General features: G+C 41.7%; 1 protein-coding gene across 15 annotated transcripts in view; it reads right to left on the bottom strand.

Annotated features, from left to right (window-relative positions):
* The window catches only part of PTK2 (protein tyrosine kinase 2), a 227,179-nt gene that overhangs the window by 127,657 nt on the left and 87,450 nt on the right, over nucleotides 1-12,072 (bottom strand). For 14 of the 15 annotated variants that reach the window (XM_049819633.1, XM_049819634.1, XM_049819541.1 and 11 more), the window contains one exon: nucleotides 6,955-7,181. The exons of the other annotated variant lie outside the window; for it this stretch is intronic. In XM_049819633.1, coding sequence (XP_049675590.1) covers nucleotides 6,955-7,149 — 195 coding nt within the window. In that variant the 5' untranslated portion in view covers nucleotides 7,150-7,181. The remainder of the gene's footprint in view (nucleotides 1-6,954; nucleotides 7,182-12,072) is intronic. 15 annotated transcript variants of the gene reach the window in all.

A 12,072-nucleotide genomic window follows, 5' to 3' on the forward strand; every position in this document is an offset into this window, starting at 1 on the left:
CAAACTGAAGCCCCACGGGCACGCATGCACCCACCCGAACTGGACCCCTCAGCTGACTGGACCAACACTGGACCCAGGACCGGTGAAATCTTTCTCTTCTCTTTTTCTCTGTCCCTCTCTCTCCTTTTCCACAATCCCTACACCTCATCCCTTTAGATATAAACCGTTGACCAAGTCTGGGACTAAGAGTTGATCCAGCTGCCCCTGGGCCCTTCTCTGAGGAGGGTCTGCTCTAGAGGAACCTCGTGATCCAACAGGAGGGATCTCCTTATTCCCTGAACTGATGTATATGGTTACCCCGGGTTACAGGGTTTACAGAAGTAGTCTCATGCCAATTCCTGTTGTGAGAAACCCCTGCCACCTACTATCATGCCTCCCCAGTTCAGTTATCTTCTGCAATGAATAAAATCTTTAACTGATAGTTTGGTGTCATTTCACCTTAACTTAGCCCAAGGGAATTCTGAATTCAACACAACTCCCTGGTCTGTCCAACCTGGGACATGATAAGAGGGGACACAGCCAGCACAGCTGACCCCAACTGACCAAATCCAAAAAAATAGCACCATACTAGCTACTGTGAAGAAAATTAACTCTATCACAGCCAAAACCAGCACACCTGCAAGGACTCAATGATGCTTATGGGTCCCTTCCAACTTGAGATATTCTATGACTTGAAGCCACCTGTTGATGTAGGTGTTTTCAGAAAAATGTCAAAGGGCTACTTATACTGTTCTTAAAATGTTATTTTCCATGTGCGTCTCATCCAAGGTGTTATGGGTTTGTGTGGTGCAGTTTTTTTGGTAGTGGGGGAGAAGGCCGCAGGGGTGGCTCCTGTGAGAAGCTGCTAGAAGCTTCCCTTATGTTCAACAGAGCCAATGCCAGCCGGCTCCAGGATGGACATGCCGCTGGCCAAGGCCGAGTCCATCAGCGACAGTGGTAGTGCCTCTGGGAGAACAGATTTAAGTGTGTGGGGGAACCCAAACAAACTGCAATTGCAGTCAGAAGAGAGTAGTGAGAATATGTGACAGAAACAACCCTGCAGCCCCCCAGGTCAGTGCAGAAGGAGGGGAGGAGATGCTCCAGGCACCAGAGCACAGATTCCCCTGCAGCCCATGGGGAAGACCATGGTGAGGCAGGCTGTCCACCTGCAGCCCAGTGAGGACCCCACGCTGGAGCAGGTGTATGCCCGAAAGAGGCTGTGACCCCATGGGAGAGCCCGTGCTGGAGCAGGGTCCTGGCGAGACCTCTGAACCCCTGGAGAGAGAAGCCTATGTTGGAGCAGGTATGCTGGCAGGACTTGTGACCCCACCCACAGGGGACCCACAATGGCAAAGTGTGCTCCTGAAGGACTACACCCCATGGAAGTTTGAAAAACTGAAGCTCGTGGAAAGCACTCACGTCGGAGAAGTTCATGGAGGACTGTCTCCTGTGGGAGGGACCCCACGCCGGAGCAGGGGACGAGTGAGGAGTCCTCCCCCTGAGGAGGAAGGAGCGGCAGAGACAAGGTGTGAGGAACTGACTGCAACCCCTGTCCCCCGTGCTGCTCAGGGGGAGGAGGTAGAGAAATCAGGAGTAAAGTTAAGGCCAGGATGAAGGGAGGGATGGGGGGAAGGTGGTTTTTTAAGATTTAGTTTTTATTTCTCATTATCCTACTCTGATTTGATTGGTAATAAATTAAACTAATTTCACCAAATCTGGTCTGGTTTGCCCGTGAAAGTAATTGGTGAGTGATCTCCCCTATCCTTATCTCAACACACGAGCCTTTCATTCTATTTTCTCTCCCCCATCCCTCTGTGAGGGAGGTGAGTGAGCGGCTGCATGGTACTTAGTTGCCAACTGGCGTTAAACCAAAACACACGTCTAGAAGTTACTCTTCTCAGTGACTGAGGTTAGACTGAGAAGCCTCTTGCCCTTTTTCAAGATAGGCAATATCTTTCTTGGGAAGTGTTTGGAAAACAGGAATGCTGCAGCAGATGATGAGGGATCCTCATAAATAAGGCTTCAATACCTTATTCCCTGGTGGTGCAGTAACACTGCAGTGCCAACAAACAGGCATTTCCTTTCTTCCCCCAGTCTTCTCAATTGCGTCAGTCTGCAAGACGATGCAGCTAACAAGATTGCAGAACTGATCTGGATTAAAAACAACACTACGACAATCATTCATTCTAACTTGGACTGAGTTTGCCAAACAGTCACAACACCTATGCCAGAACAACTAAGGTGGCAGCATGAGAAAACAAACAGCAAGAAGGAAACTGGCACAGCTGCCAGAAGAAACACTTGTCTAACTAGGATATCATTTGAATTGTAGACCTTTGCAGTAGAGGCTCTTTCCATTCCTCCACTGCAAACTGCATGTCCAATCAAATGCTCAGGTCTCCTGTACTGCTGGGTGAAAGTACAGCAACATGATATGGATTGGATGGGAGAGGCAAACCAGAAAAAAGCAAGCAACAAATACTAACACAGTAATGCAGTTTAATAAACTGCTTTAGTGATGTGTCAGCTGAATGGGCTTCAGCCCTTCTCCTCCTAAAAAGTTCAAATTAGGGAACTGACTGGAATACACAGTCTTCCAACCCTGCGCCCATGCCTTCTACCTGTGAAAAATAAAATTCTGCAGATGGGTAGGGAAGCTGATGAATTTACTCTGGTCTTTTTCTGTGATGTAGGGATGGGAGACAGCCAAGGCATGCCCCTTGACTTCAACATTTTTGAAGTTCAATATATCCTTATCCTTAGCTAAGGATGTTGTTCCTTTTTTTATTCAGCTTTTTGGCTTCTCATTTTGTCAACATTAGAGCAGCTGATGTTTCAGGCTGGTACTGCTAAGAAAACTGAGAAAAGGGCATCTGAATGATGAACAGGTTAAGAGAGCCCTGGATGCTGTATCTCAAAGACTTCTAACCTTGCTTCTCTCTAACTCCAGAAATAACAATAAAGCTGACAGCTAGAAGTTTTAATGCTATCTCTATCCAGTTTATGTTTTAGACAGTTAGTCTTACAAAATTGGAAGAAAACAAACCTGTATGAGAATCAAGGTATGATGCATGTCTGGCAATAACCTGGTTTTAGATTTCTGTTTTTTATTTCCACATAAATAATGCCATCTTTACTTCTCACGACTACTATTCATGAATCAAGGATAAGCTTTAAGGGCTAGAAGTTTAAAAGAAGGTGTAATGGATGCAAGCTGGGCACCTCTGGCATGGGAATGCAGACCATGGAGCAGAACTGCACTTCAGTGAAAGCCATCTGTAAGGGGCTCACAGAAGGTTTCCAAATGTCTGTTTTCTAGAAGACCCAACCCTTCCATGCCCCCTCAATCTGCTAAATGCAGTACACTCATTTCTCAATCAAATATGGATACAATTCTGTTTCAACCACATCTTCTGGAAACAGAAAGGTGATTTACTTGCAACTGCTGATCAAGATGGGGTGGCAATGTTTACTTTCAGGGTGCACTTGAGACCAAAGAAATTCCATCTCAGCAACACCCACCTACTTGCATGCCACACCTGAGGCTGTGAACAGGGCAGAGCATGCCCTGCATCCTCTCCAACCCCAAAGCCTGGAAATCCCTCTTCGTGAATATGCACGTAGACAACACATCCAAATGAAGCCATAACAAGATAAATAGGGAACATAAACAACCTTTCTTCCTCTGGCAAATGTATGGCTATCTATATACGGACTCGAAGTAGGAGACTACTGTTTGCAAATTCATAAAAGCCTTTTTTTTTTTCTTTTGGAAACAAAGCATGTCTTCACTCTAATACCAAAGGAAAAAGGGTAAAAAGAGCATGCCAGTTCTCTGAAATCCAAAACAGCATTTCCAAGAATTGAAAAGCTGCCCTTGAATCCATTGCAGAATACAGACTCATCCCTCAGAGGAAACACTGTCTTTGAGGGACTAAATCCATCCAGAATAAGCAGAGGTCCACTCCCAGTTCTCCTCAAAGCAAAGCCTATGTACAGCCATGCTGTTGTCTCAGTTAAAAGATATTTCAAGTCAAATAGCAAGGGAATCATACCTTTAGTACCTGTAGAGCAGAAAGCTAAGTCCTGTTCATCTGAGTTTAAAAATAGGAGGGTTTTTAATGAAAAGGGTTTCCCCTCATGATCAAGGATTTGTGTATAAGATGTACAGCTGAAGCACTGTTTCCACTCTACTCTTAGGAAGTCATAGAAGATTTTTTTATTATTAAAGGGAAAAGGGCCTTTCCTCACTTCTTTGACTATCAAACACATCCTTTCCATTAACAAAGGCAAACCTGACTTCGTTAGAAACAGATGGTGTTAGAAATTAGAAATCGGGAAGAAAAAAAAATATCCACCCTTACTCTCCTTTGGTATTAGTACATTCTACAAAGTCCTCTGCTTTACCAGCAGAAATACCTTTAATTGGCTCTTCTGGAGATTTCAGACCAAGTCTGACTTCCTTTGAATACTGGAAAGGTTCCTCTGCTATCATCCCGGAATCTGTGCTAACTAGGGAGTAGTCCTGAAAAACCTTTTTTTCCTTTCCTTTTTTAATTGCAGAGCCGTCTCAAAGACATTCACCTCTGCATATTCTTACAGAGCTCCTTGGAAACAAGCCAAAGGCCAAACCCAGCACCAGCCTCCTTCTCAAGTTTGTAATTCAGAAGAAATGGAAGCTCTATTGCAGACTGTCTACTCCACAAAATGGGGGGGGGGGGGGGGGGGGGTGGGGTGGTAAAACTAAGGCATAAAAACCTTAAAGACTATTTTAATCTTAAATTATTCGGCTTGGTCGAACAGCAGTCATTCCAATGGAATGTAAGCTTGTACTCCAACAACGGTTTACTGTTTCTAAAATAAATGTCAGGACATGGTAATATATCAGTGCTAGATCTTTACTACGGAGTACCTGCACATTCAACAGTCATTGTCCCAGATTAACAAAATAAAAAAAGAATCAGATTTGTTAAAAAAATAAAGTTTAACAGCAACCCATCATGTTCTTCTATTTCAGGAAAGGAAAACAATACAAAAATCCCGTTACTTTTAGAAACAACTGTCCATTAAATGTGCATATAAAACTAAAAGTAAGGCATGCCTGAAGTAACTGCTACTAGCCTGTTCTTTTGATCCTGCTTTTATAAAAAATATGACACATTTTTGCTTAAAACAAGGATATGTAACTCTGCAAATTGAACTCATCACTGCATTTCTTACAAGGAGTGTAAGTTTTGGATCCTTAAAGCCTGTAACCACAGGTATTTCTGAGCTGGAGAAACCAGAGATGTAATCTCTGCTTTTGTTTTGCAAGTTCCTACATAATTCTTCAGAAAGATAACCTCTATTTCAAGTACCATATAAAGAACCCTAGGCTTTGCCCACAGTAGAGGCTCACAAGGTTAAAAACCTACCGAGACAGTTTTTCTTCCCTTGTACCAAGTAATACACTTTATGAAACAAATCAATCACATTAGATATATCAAGCCACTATAATGAAGCCAGGGAGCAAAGACGTTTCAAGTGGCACCCAAAAAACCCTATTCCATGTAAAATAAGAGTATGCTATTGAGGATAATTATTCCCCTTGTACCTCTAATCCGTCTGCTCCCCAAGTTAACCCTAAACACAGAGATGAGTTTATTAAATTGACAAGACAGATTTTCTGATCATCATCAATGAAAATCCTTGAATTTCACAGGTCCGTGATCACTGTCACAAGATCTATTCCACTTAGGAATCCTGTTAAGTCTTTTCAAATGCAGCCATGCCAGAAAATAAACAGTAGGAAAGAAAAAGAAAACATTCAAAACTCTTTAGTCTTTTTTACTTGGTTTTCTCTTGCAAAAAGGAAACAATAGCACGCAGAAGGAGACAACAGGTCTCCTTAACTCTGACAGCTCTCTGCAGATTGGAACTGAGTCTTTGTAGTGGAATTTGAAGTACTGTGCAGAGAATACAAATTTTGGAAGGAATGAGCAGATGGGAACCTGTTTCTACAGTAAGAACCTCACAGAAGAAAACAACCCCACATACCACCTACCAGCATGCAAGACTCTGCTCTTGGAGAATAATTAAAAAAGCAGCAAACCACGAAGTTTTAAAAGCGTTTGACATGTTAAATTGAGCTTCATTTCAGTGTAAATACCACAACACCGCAAAAACTGAAAAAGTGTAGTAAATGGTAAGTAAAGGTCTCAGCATTAGACAGAACGCATGCTTCAGAATAAACACTGTTTTTTCATGCGTACGTAACATTTCCCCATACCTCCAAGATTACAGATACTTAAGAGTTATTCTTAAAAAAATCCCAGCCTTTGGGTTTTTGGTGTAGCCTGAGGGACAACATTGTACAAATACAAGCAGCAGGTGACTGGGGTGGGGGGAACAAAAGGGACTTACTGAGGGGAGAAAGGACTCTTTAGGCTCAATTTCCCCACACTGTGGGGGAATGAGTTTCCAAACAAGACTTTTTGTTCTTTTTAAGTCATGTACACATTACATTTAAAAATTTTAAACATGTAAATACACACATCTTACATTTAAACATGTAAAAGAATGTTTGGGTTTTTTTAACATGAAAAGTGTCATTTAATGTCACCTTCATGTCAGCTCTCATCCCTGCCATCCTGCCATGAGGTGTCACACAGGCTTTTGGGGAGTATAAAGTGGTAAAAGTCAACTGACATACATCAGTAGCAGTTGCTAGACTGATAACCACTGTTGTAAATTTCAAGCTTCTGTTCTACAAAAATGGGAAGAGTTGTCATTTCTTTAAGATAATACACAGTTGTACATCAGGTTTTTTGTTCTCAAGGAAAGTTAGTAGCACCTAAAGCTTTTTCTGGTTACTTACAATATACAACAGGTAAAGATTCTTTTACAATAAACCGCAAAACTTCTCTGTTTGCTTCCAGACTTTTACCTCCCATTTTTTGGGCATGAAGTTAACACTTAACCTGAAGACAGACTTACTCGGACATCAGTAGCATCTCCATGCCGGATAATGCTGGCCCACGTTGTCGGTTCACTGCTATTTTCAAAGTAGTGAAAAACCTTTAAGACTCGTTCCATGGCCCCTGGGGAACGCTCCATCCCAGTACTGAGGTGCGTCTTTGCACTTGAACTTGGTGTATGATTCAAGTTTGGATCAAGGTAAGCTGCTGCCATGGTTTTGCTAGATGCTAGGTATCTGTCATATTCTAGGAAAGGGAAACAAAAAATAAATTTATTTTAGTTATACCTGACTCTTACACCGATTCATACAAAGCATTTATTGGAAATCCATAAAGACTCATTTTTTAAAGGACATGTAGTTGCCTTTTTCAGAGTCCCCTCCTAAAACAGTTATACATCTACAAACATAAAAAACCTACCCAGAAGACTACGAGAGAAACCGCAAGCCCCTTGGAGCAAGTAATCTGAATTTGGACAACAAAATCATTAACAGAAGTGGTATCTTCAGGAAGACTTCTTCCTTTAGTTTCTCAATGGCTTAACACAGGCCCCTGCCAAAGACTTCAAGACCAAATAGCACCTTCCAGTTTTAACTGGAGTTCCCATCCCTAAAATCTGCCAAGTCTGGTCTTGCAACAAGCCTCTAAAGATCAGCATAAGGAACTGGAGGCTTTCCACTAAGAAGCCGCACACCAACACCAGGCTCTCCTGTTTAAGGCTAATACATTGCCACTTCACTTGTTTTATACTATTTGGGGGAACCAGTGCGACTCAAAATCATCCAGAGCTAAATTAATTATTCACTGAGGAACCATTAAGACCACCACTGTACCTCCTCTCATCAACCACTAAGTACACTGGCTGAGTTTTATCATCGACTAGCCTGGTTTCCAAGGGATTTCCAAGTCTGGTGGCAAAAGGCATGGACCATTGTGTGAGTCTGCATCTCAAAGAAAAAAGAAAAAAATTGCCTCTTGGCTACTGCTACAAATTAGTCAGCCACAAGCAGATGGTGTCTGAGAAATCAATGCAGTACAAGGGAAAAAGAGCAAACAATACCTCCTCCCTTGCCTGACAGTCTCGAGCATCATTCCAGTCTGCTGGGTGGAAAGTGCAAAGAACTGCAGGGCTTTGCACCAGGCCTTGGACAAGTGCACTGAGCTTTCTGTACTTCCTCCTCCTCACAGCGAGCAGCCAGTGAGGAGGCAGTTTTGGAAATCTGGAGATGTTAAAAACAAAATAAACTTGATCTTTTTGGCATAGTACTCTGAATACCTTTCTGGTAGTAAAGCTGGCCTGCGAAAGGGGGCTGGAGGAGAGTGAAACTGCTTCAGTACTGCTACTGAACGCCTGAGCCTTAGTCTATTTCATTGCGAGGCAGAAGAGAGACCCACGCTTCCAGCTGAGTTCCCGTAATGCTTGGCTGCCCCTCAAGAGAGCTTCAGCTACCAACCAGCCACCCGCCATGGTGCTCTCTGCTGACCTCCCTGACAACCGGCTCAGGAAACTATCACGAAAAAAAAAAGGTGATTTGCCTTTTCCTTTACCTATTAAACTATCTTTATCTCAACCCACAAGTTTTCTCACTTTTACTCCTCTGATTCTGTCCCCCATCCCACCAAGTGTGTGGGGCTTAGTTGCTGGCTGGGGTTAAACCACAACACAGGGTTGGCTCAAGTTTTATACCACAGCTGCCTGAAGTTGGCATAGGTGTTAAACAAGCACGGAGGAAGAGAAGCAGAAGCAGCTGGTGGTCAGGGGCAGGAGGGGAGACTGTCTCCCCTCCAGCAGCAGCTAGCCATTACACCAGTTCACCAATACTGTCAAACCTCACCATGAGCTCAGCTAACAGGAATCTAGCACCGGCAGTATCAAGGCTTGAAATCTTCAGACTGTAGATAACGTTTACTAGAGGCTAAAACCAGACTTTAAGTTTAACAGAAGGATCTTAAGTGTCTACCTAATTCAGACCCACAAGATAAAGAAGAAACAAACAGCCCATCTGGGAAGTATGTCTTTACCTCTTGAATAAATGGTTGAATTGCATTCATCCAACAGAACTGTAAGAACCTAAAATTGGCAGTACTGGGTCAGACAAAAGGCCTCTAATGTCCTGCCCTCAGGGAAGATGGTAAGAGCAAGCCAAGGAGACACTTCTCCCAAACATTCCCGCAGTGCCTGACCCTTGAGGGACTTTCCCCACCTGCCAAGCACTAGCTTAGCTTCGTATCCCTGTTGCCTCTGTCTGAAAACTCAAAAAACCATTATAGCTTTTGTACTTTGCTTTATTGTACTCTTTTCTGGCAATCACTACAAATGTATTAAGCCAACCTTATGCCTGCGTTAAAACCTTTCCTCCTTTCCAGCCTACACCAACAGATACAGATCTGAAAATGCTGGGAACCTCTCAGCAACACTACTCTTGACTTATCCTCATCAAAGGAGCTTGTGAGCTGTTTTTGTATAAACCTCGACTTGAAAGCTGAAGAAGGTACAAAAAACTGCCCTGTGGCACACAAATACCAAGATCACACGACTGTACATGCTCTAACTGCAGGGCTCCTCTCCTGTAAGGTTAAAATAGCCATCGTGAAATTCCAAACGTCCACAGAGTGGGGAGTTTCATCAGGACAAATTTGCAGATTAAGCCTTTCAATAGCGCAACTGCTAGGAATGAAATGGCACTTTTCAGGCTCAGATGTGGGCCATTTAACTTCTTTATTATGTTCTGCCTCCTTCAGAAAAACCCACCCTACCTCAAAGTCACTAGTAAAAAATGCTAAGCTTTATTTCAAGCTTATGTACACAAACAGCAGGAAAATTTGCTACAAACTAAAGCAAGATGAGTAGGTATTTTAGTAAAGGAGAACTAAAAGAAAGCCTGCTTTCTTTTAATTAAATTAATATTAATTCACCATATTGCACTTGCACTCCCTTAACATACACATTCATCAGGTTTTATTTGGCAGAAAAAGAACACGGAGAAAAGCTACAGCAAAATACCAAAACAAGCATTTAGAAGATGTCCGACCACAGACTTAACATGGACAAGCTACATCCCTTGGGAGCACAAACAGAAAAGCAATGAAAGACAACAGTTTCTACATACAGAAGTGCTCTTAGGCAGCAGAATTTCCATGGACAGACAAATCACTATTACTTTTTTAATATTCATCACATTGAGGAGAAAATGTGGAATCAAACATCAGACTGACTATACTGGGTACAGGGTACTGTCAGTTTTCTTTGTGGCACAAAGGTTTTTAAAGGTAAAACAACCTCCTATGCAAAATTAGGAAAGCATTTTTCCTTCAGAATTTGATCATCATTGGGTTCCTTACAACTTCTTTAAAAAAAATCCCAATACTTACTTTATGAGGTACCAAAAGAGCAATAAATTTGATAGCTAAAGGTCTAGAAACACATGCCATACCTCTGGTTATGGACCTATTAACATTTCCATTAAAACCAGCCCCTGAGTTTGAGTTTGTAATGTGACTGTAAAATTCTGCCCCAGGCCAAAACTTTGTAAAACATAGCTGCTCTTGATGCAAGGATAGTTAAACAACTGTTTTACAAGATCTGCTTGGTTGTTTTATGATACAAGGAAAGCTAAGATTACAAGACTAGGATGCTTATTTGGGCTCTTCTAAACTCAAACCAGACTGGTTTGTAATCCTGCCATTACAGATCTCAGTTTAAAAGAGCAGCTTTAGTCCTCTTGGTATTAAATAGATAAGTAGTATGTCATTAAGGAGCAGAAATAAGCTACAGTCAATGAAAGGAAGGTAAGTTTAGATTAGATGCAAGTAAGAAATTTTGTACAATGAGGGTGGTAAGACACTGGAACAGATTGCATCTGTGTATGCCCCAACATTGGAAGCATTCAAGGTAGGACAGAGCAATCTGATCTAGTGAAAGGTGTCCCTGCCCATGGCAGGGGGCTTGGACCAGATGACCTTTAAAGGTCCCTCCCAACCTGAACCATTATACGATTCTACATTGTGTATGGAGACTTAATTCTGCTGTATTTTATTGGATATTGTGGTGAAAAAAGAGCTGGGGCACATCCAGACTAATGGTCTAAAGTCAAGTGTTGTCAAACTTGTCTGTATATGAAGTTGTGTGCCAACTATCCCTTTGAGCTTCCAAGGGCAAAGACTATTGTTCTCCCAATGCTCACCTTGTAGAAAAAACACCTATATTTCTCAGTACTGTAAAGACTTATTCCAAGCTTCAGGGGAGGAGTGAAGCAAACCAATCCTGCCCAAGTGATATTTAGTGGGTCTGCTAAAATGCTGCAGTTGTTACCAGACTATGATGCCTGTTATCGTTCAGATGATTTGCTCTACCATGGTGGAGTACCTGAGGTTTACGAAAGTGTATGGGAGACAGTTAAACGAGATTAGAAGATAAAGCTTTTTAAAAAAAACCCACCCAAAACACAACAACAAAACAAACCCAACAACACTACACTTCATAGCTTCTCAAGTCAACTACAAGAAAGCACTGTTTACCTTTTTTGTGCTCCTTTCTGTTTTTATACAATTCAGTTTTGAATACCTGCTATTTTCATTATTTAGGTACCAGTTACATTAGGAAAATGCAATAAAAGTGGTTTTTATTTTCTAAAAAACCACAAAATGATAACTAATTGTATCCTTCTAGAATTCATTTCCTGCTCAGTGTGACTCCTGCTGACACATCTTAAGAGCACTGCATATTCCACACATTTGCTAACTATATCAGGAACAAAGTCAGTATTATGACTTCCAGTAGCACAATCAAAGTTCAAAGTCACATTTCACTACCAGATCTGAGTACTTAGAAACCAAATCATTTCAAGTAATGAGACAGTCAAAAATCATTAAAAATATCTACAGCAATTAACTAAAATTTTATTAATAAACTGATAGAAAAGTAGTCTCATAAGGGAAATTGTTTCAATGCCAATAATGTCTTCGACATTACCAGTTTGATAATACATTCAAAAATAATTAAAAAAATAAACAAAACTGTCCCTCGTACTAGCATTGGCAGATGGCCAACAATACAGTATTAACAAGTTCATGGTACAAGGAACCAAGCTGTAATTATTCACACTGTGACTTCATTTTGTCCTTTGCAGATACCATG

Source organism: Accipiter gentilis, chromosome 2 (genome assembly GCF_929443795.1).
Source record: "Accipiter gentilis chromosome 2, bAccGen1.1, whole genome shotgun sequence".
Taxonomy (NCBI): domain Eukaryota; kingdom Metazoa; phylum Chordata; class Aves; order Accipitriformes; family Accipitridae; genus Astur; species Astur gentilis.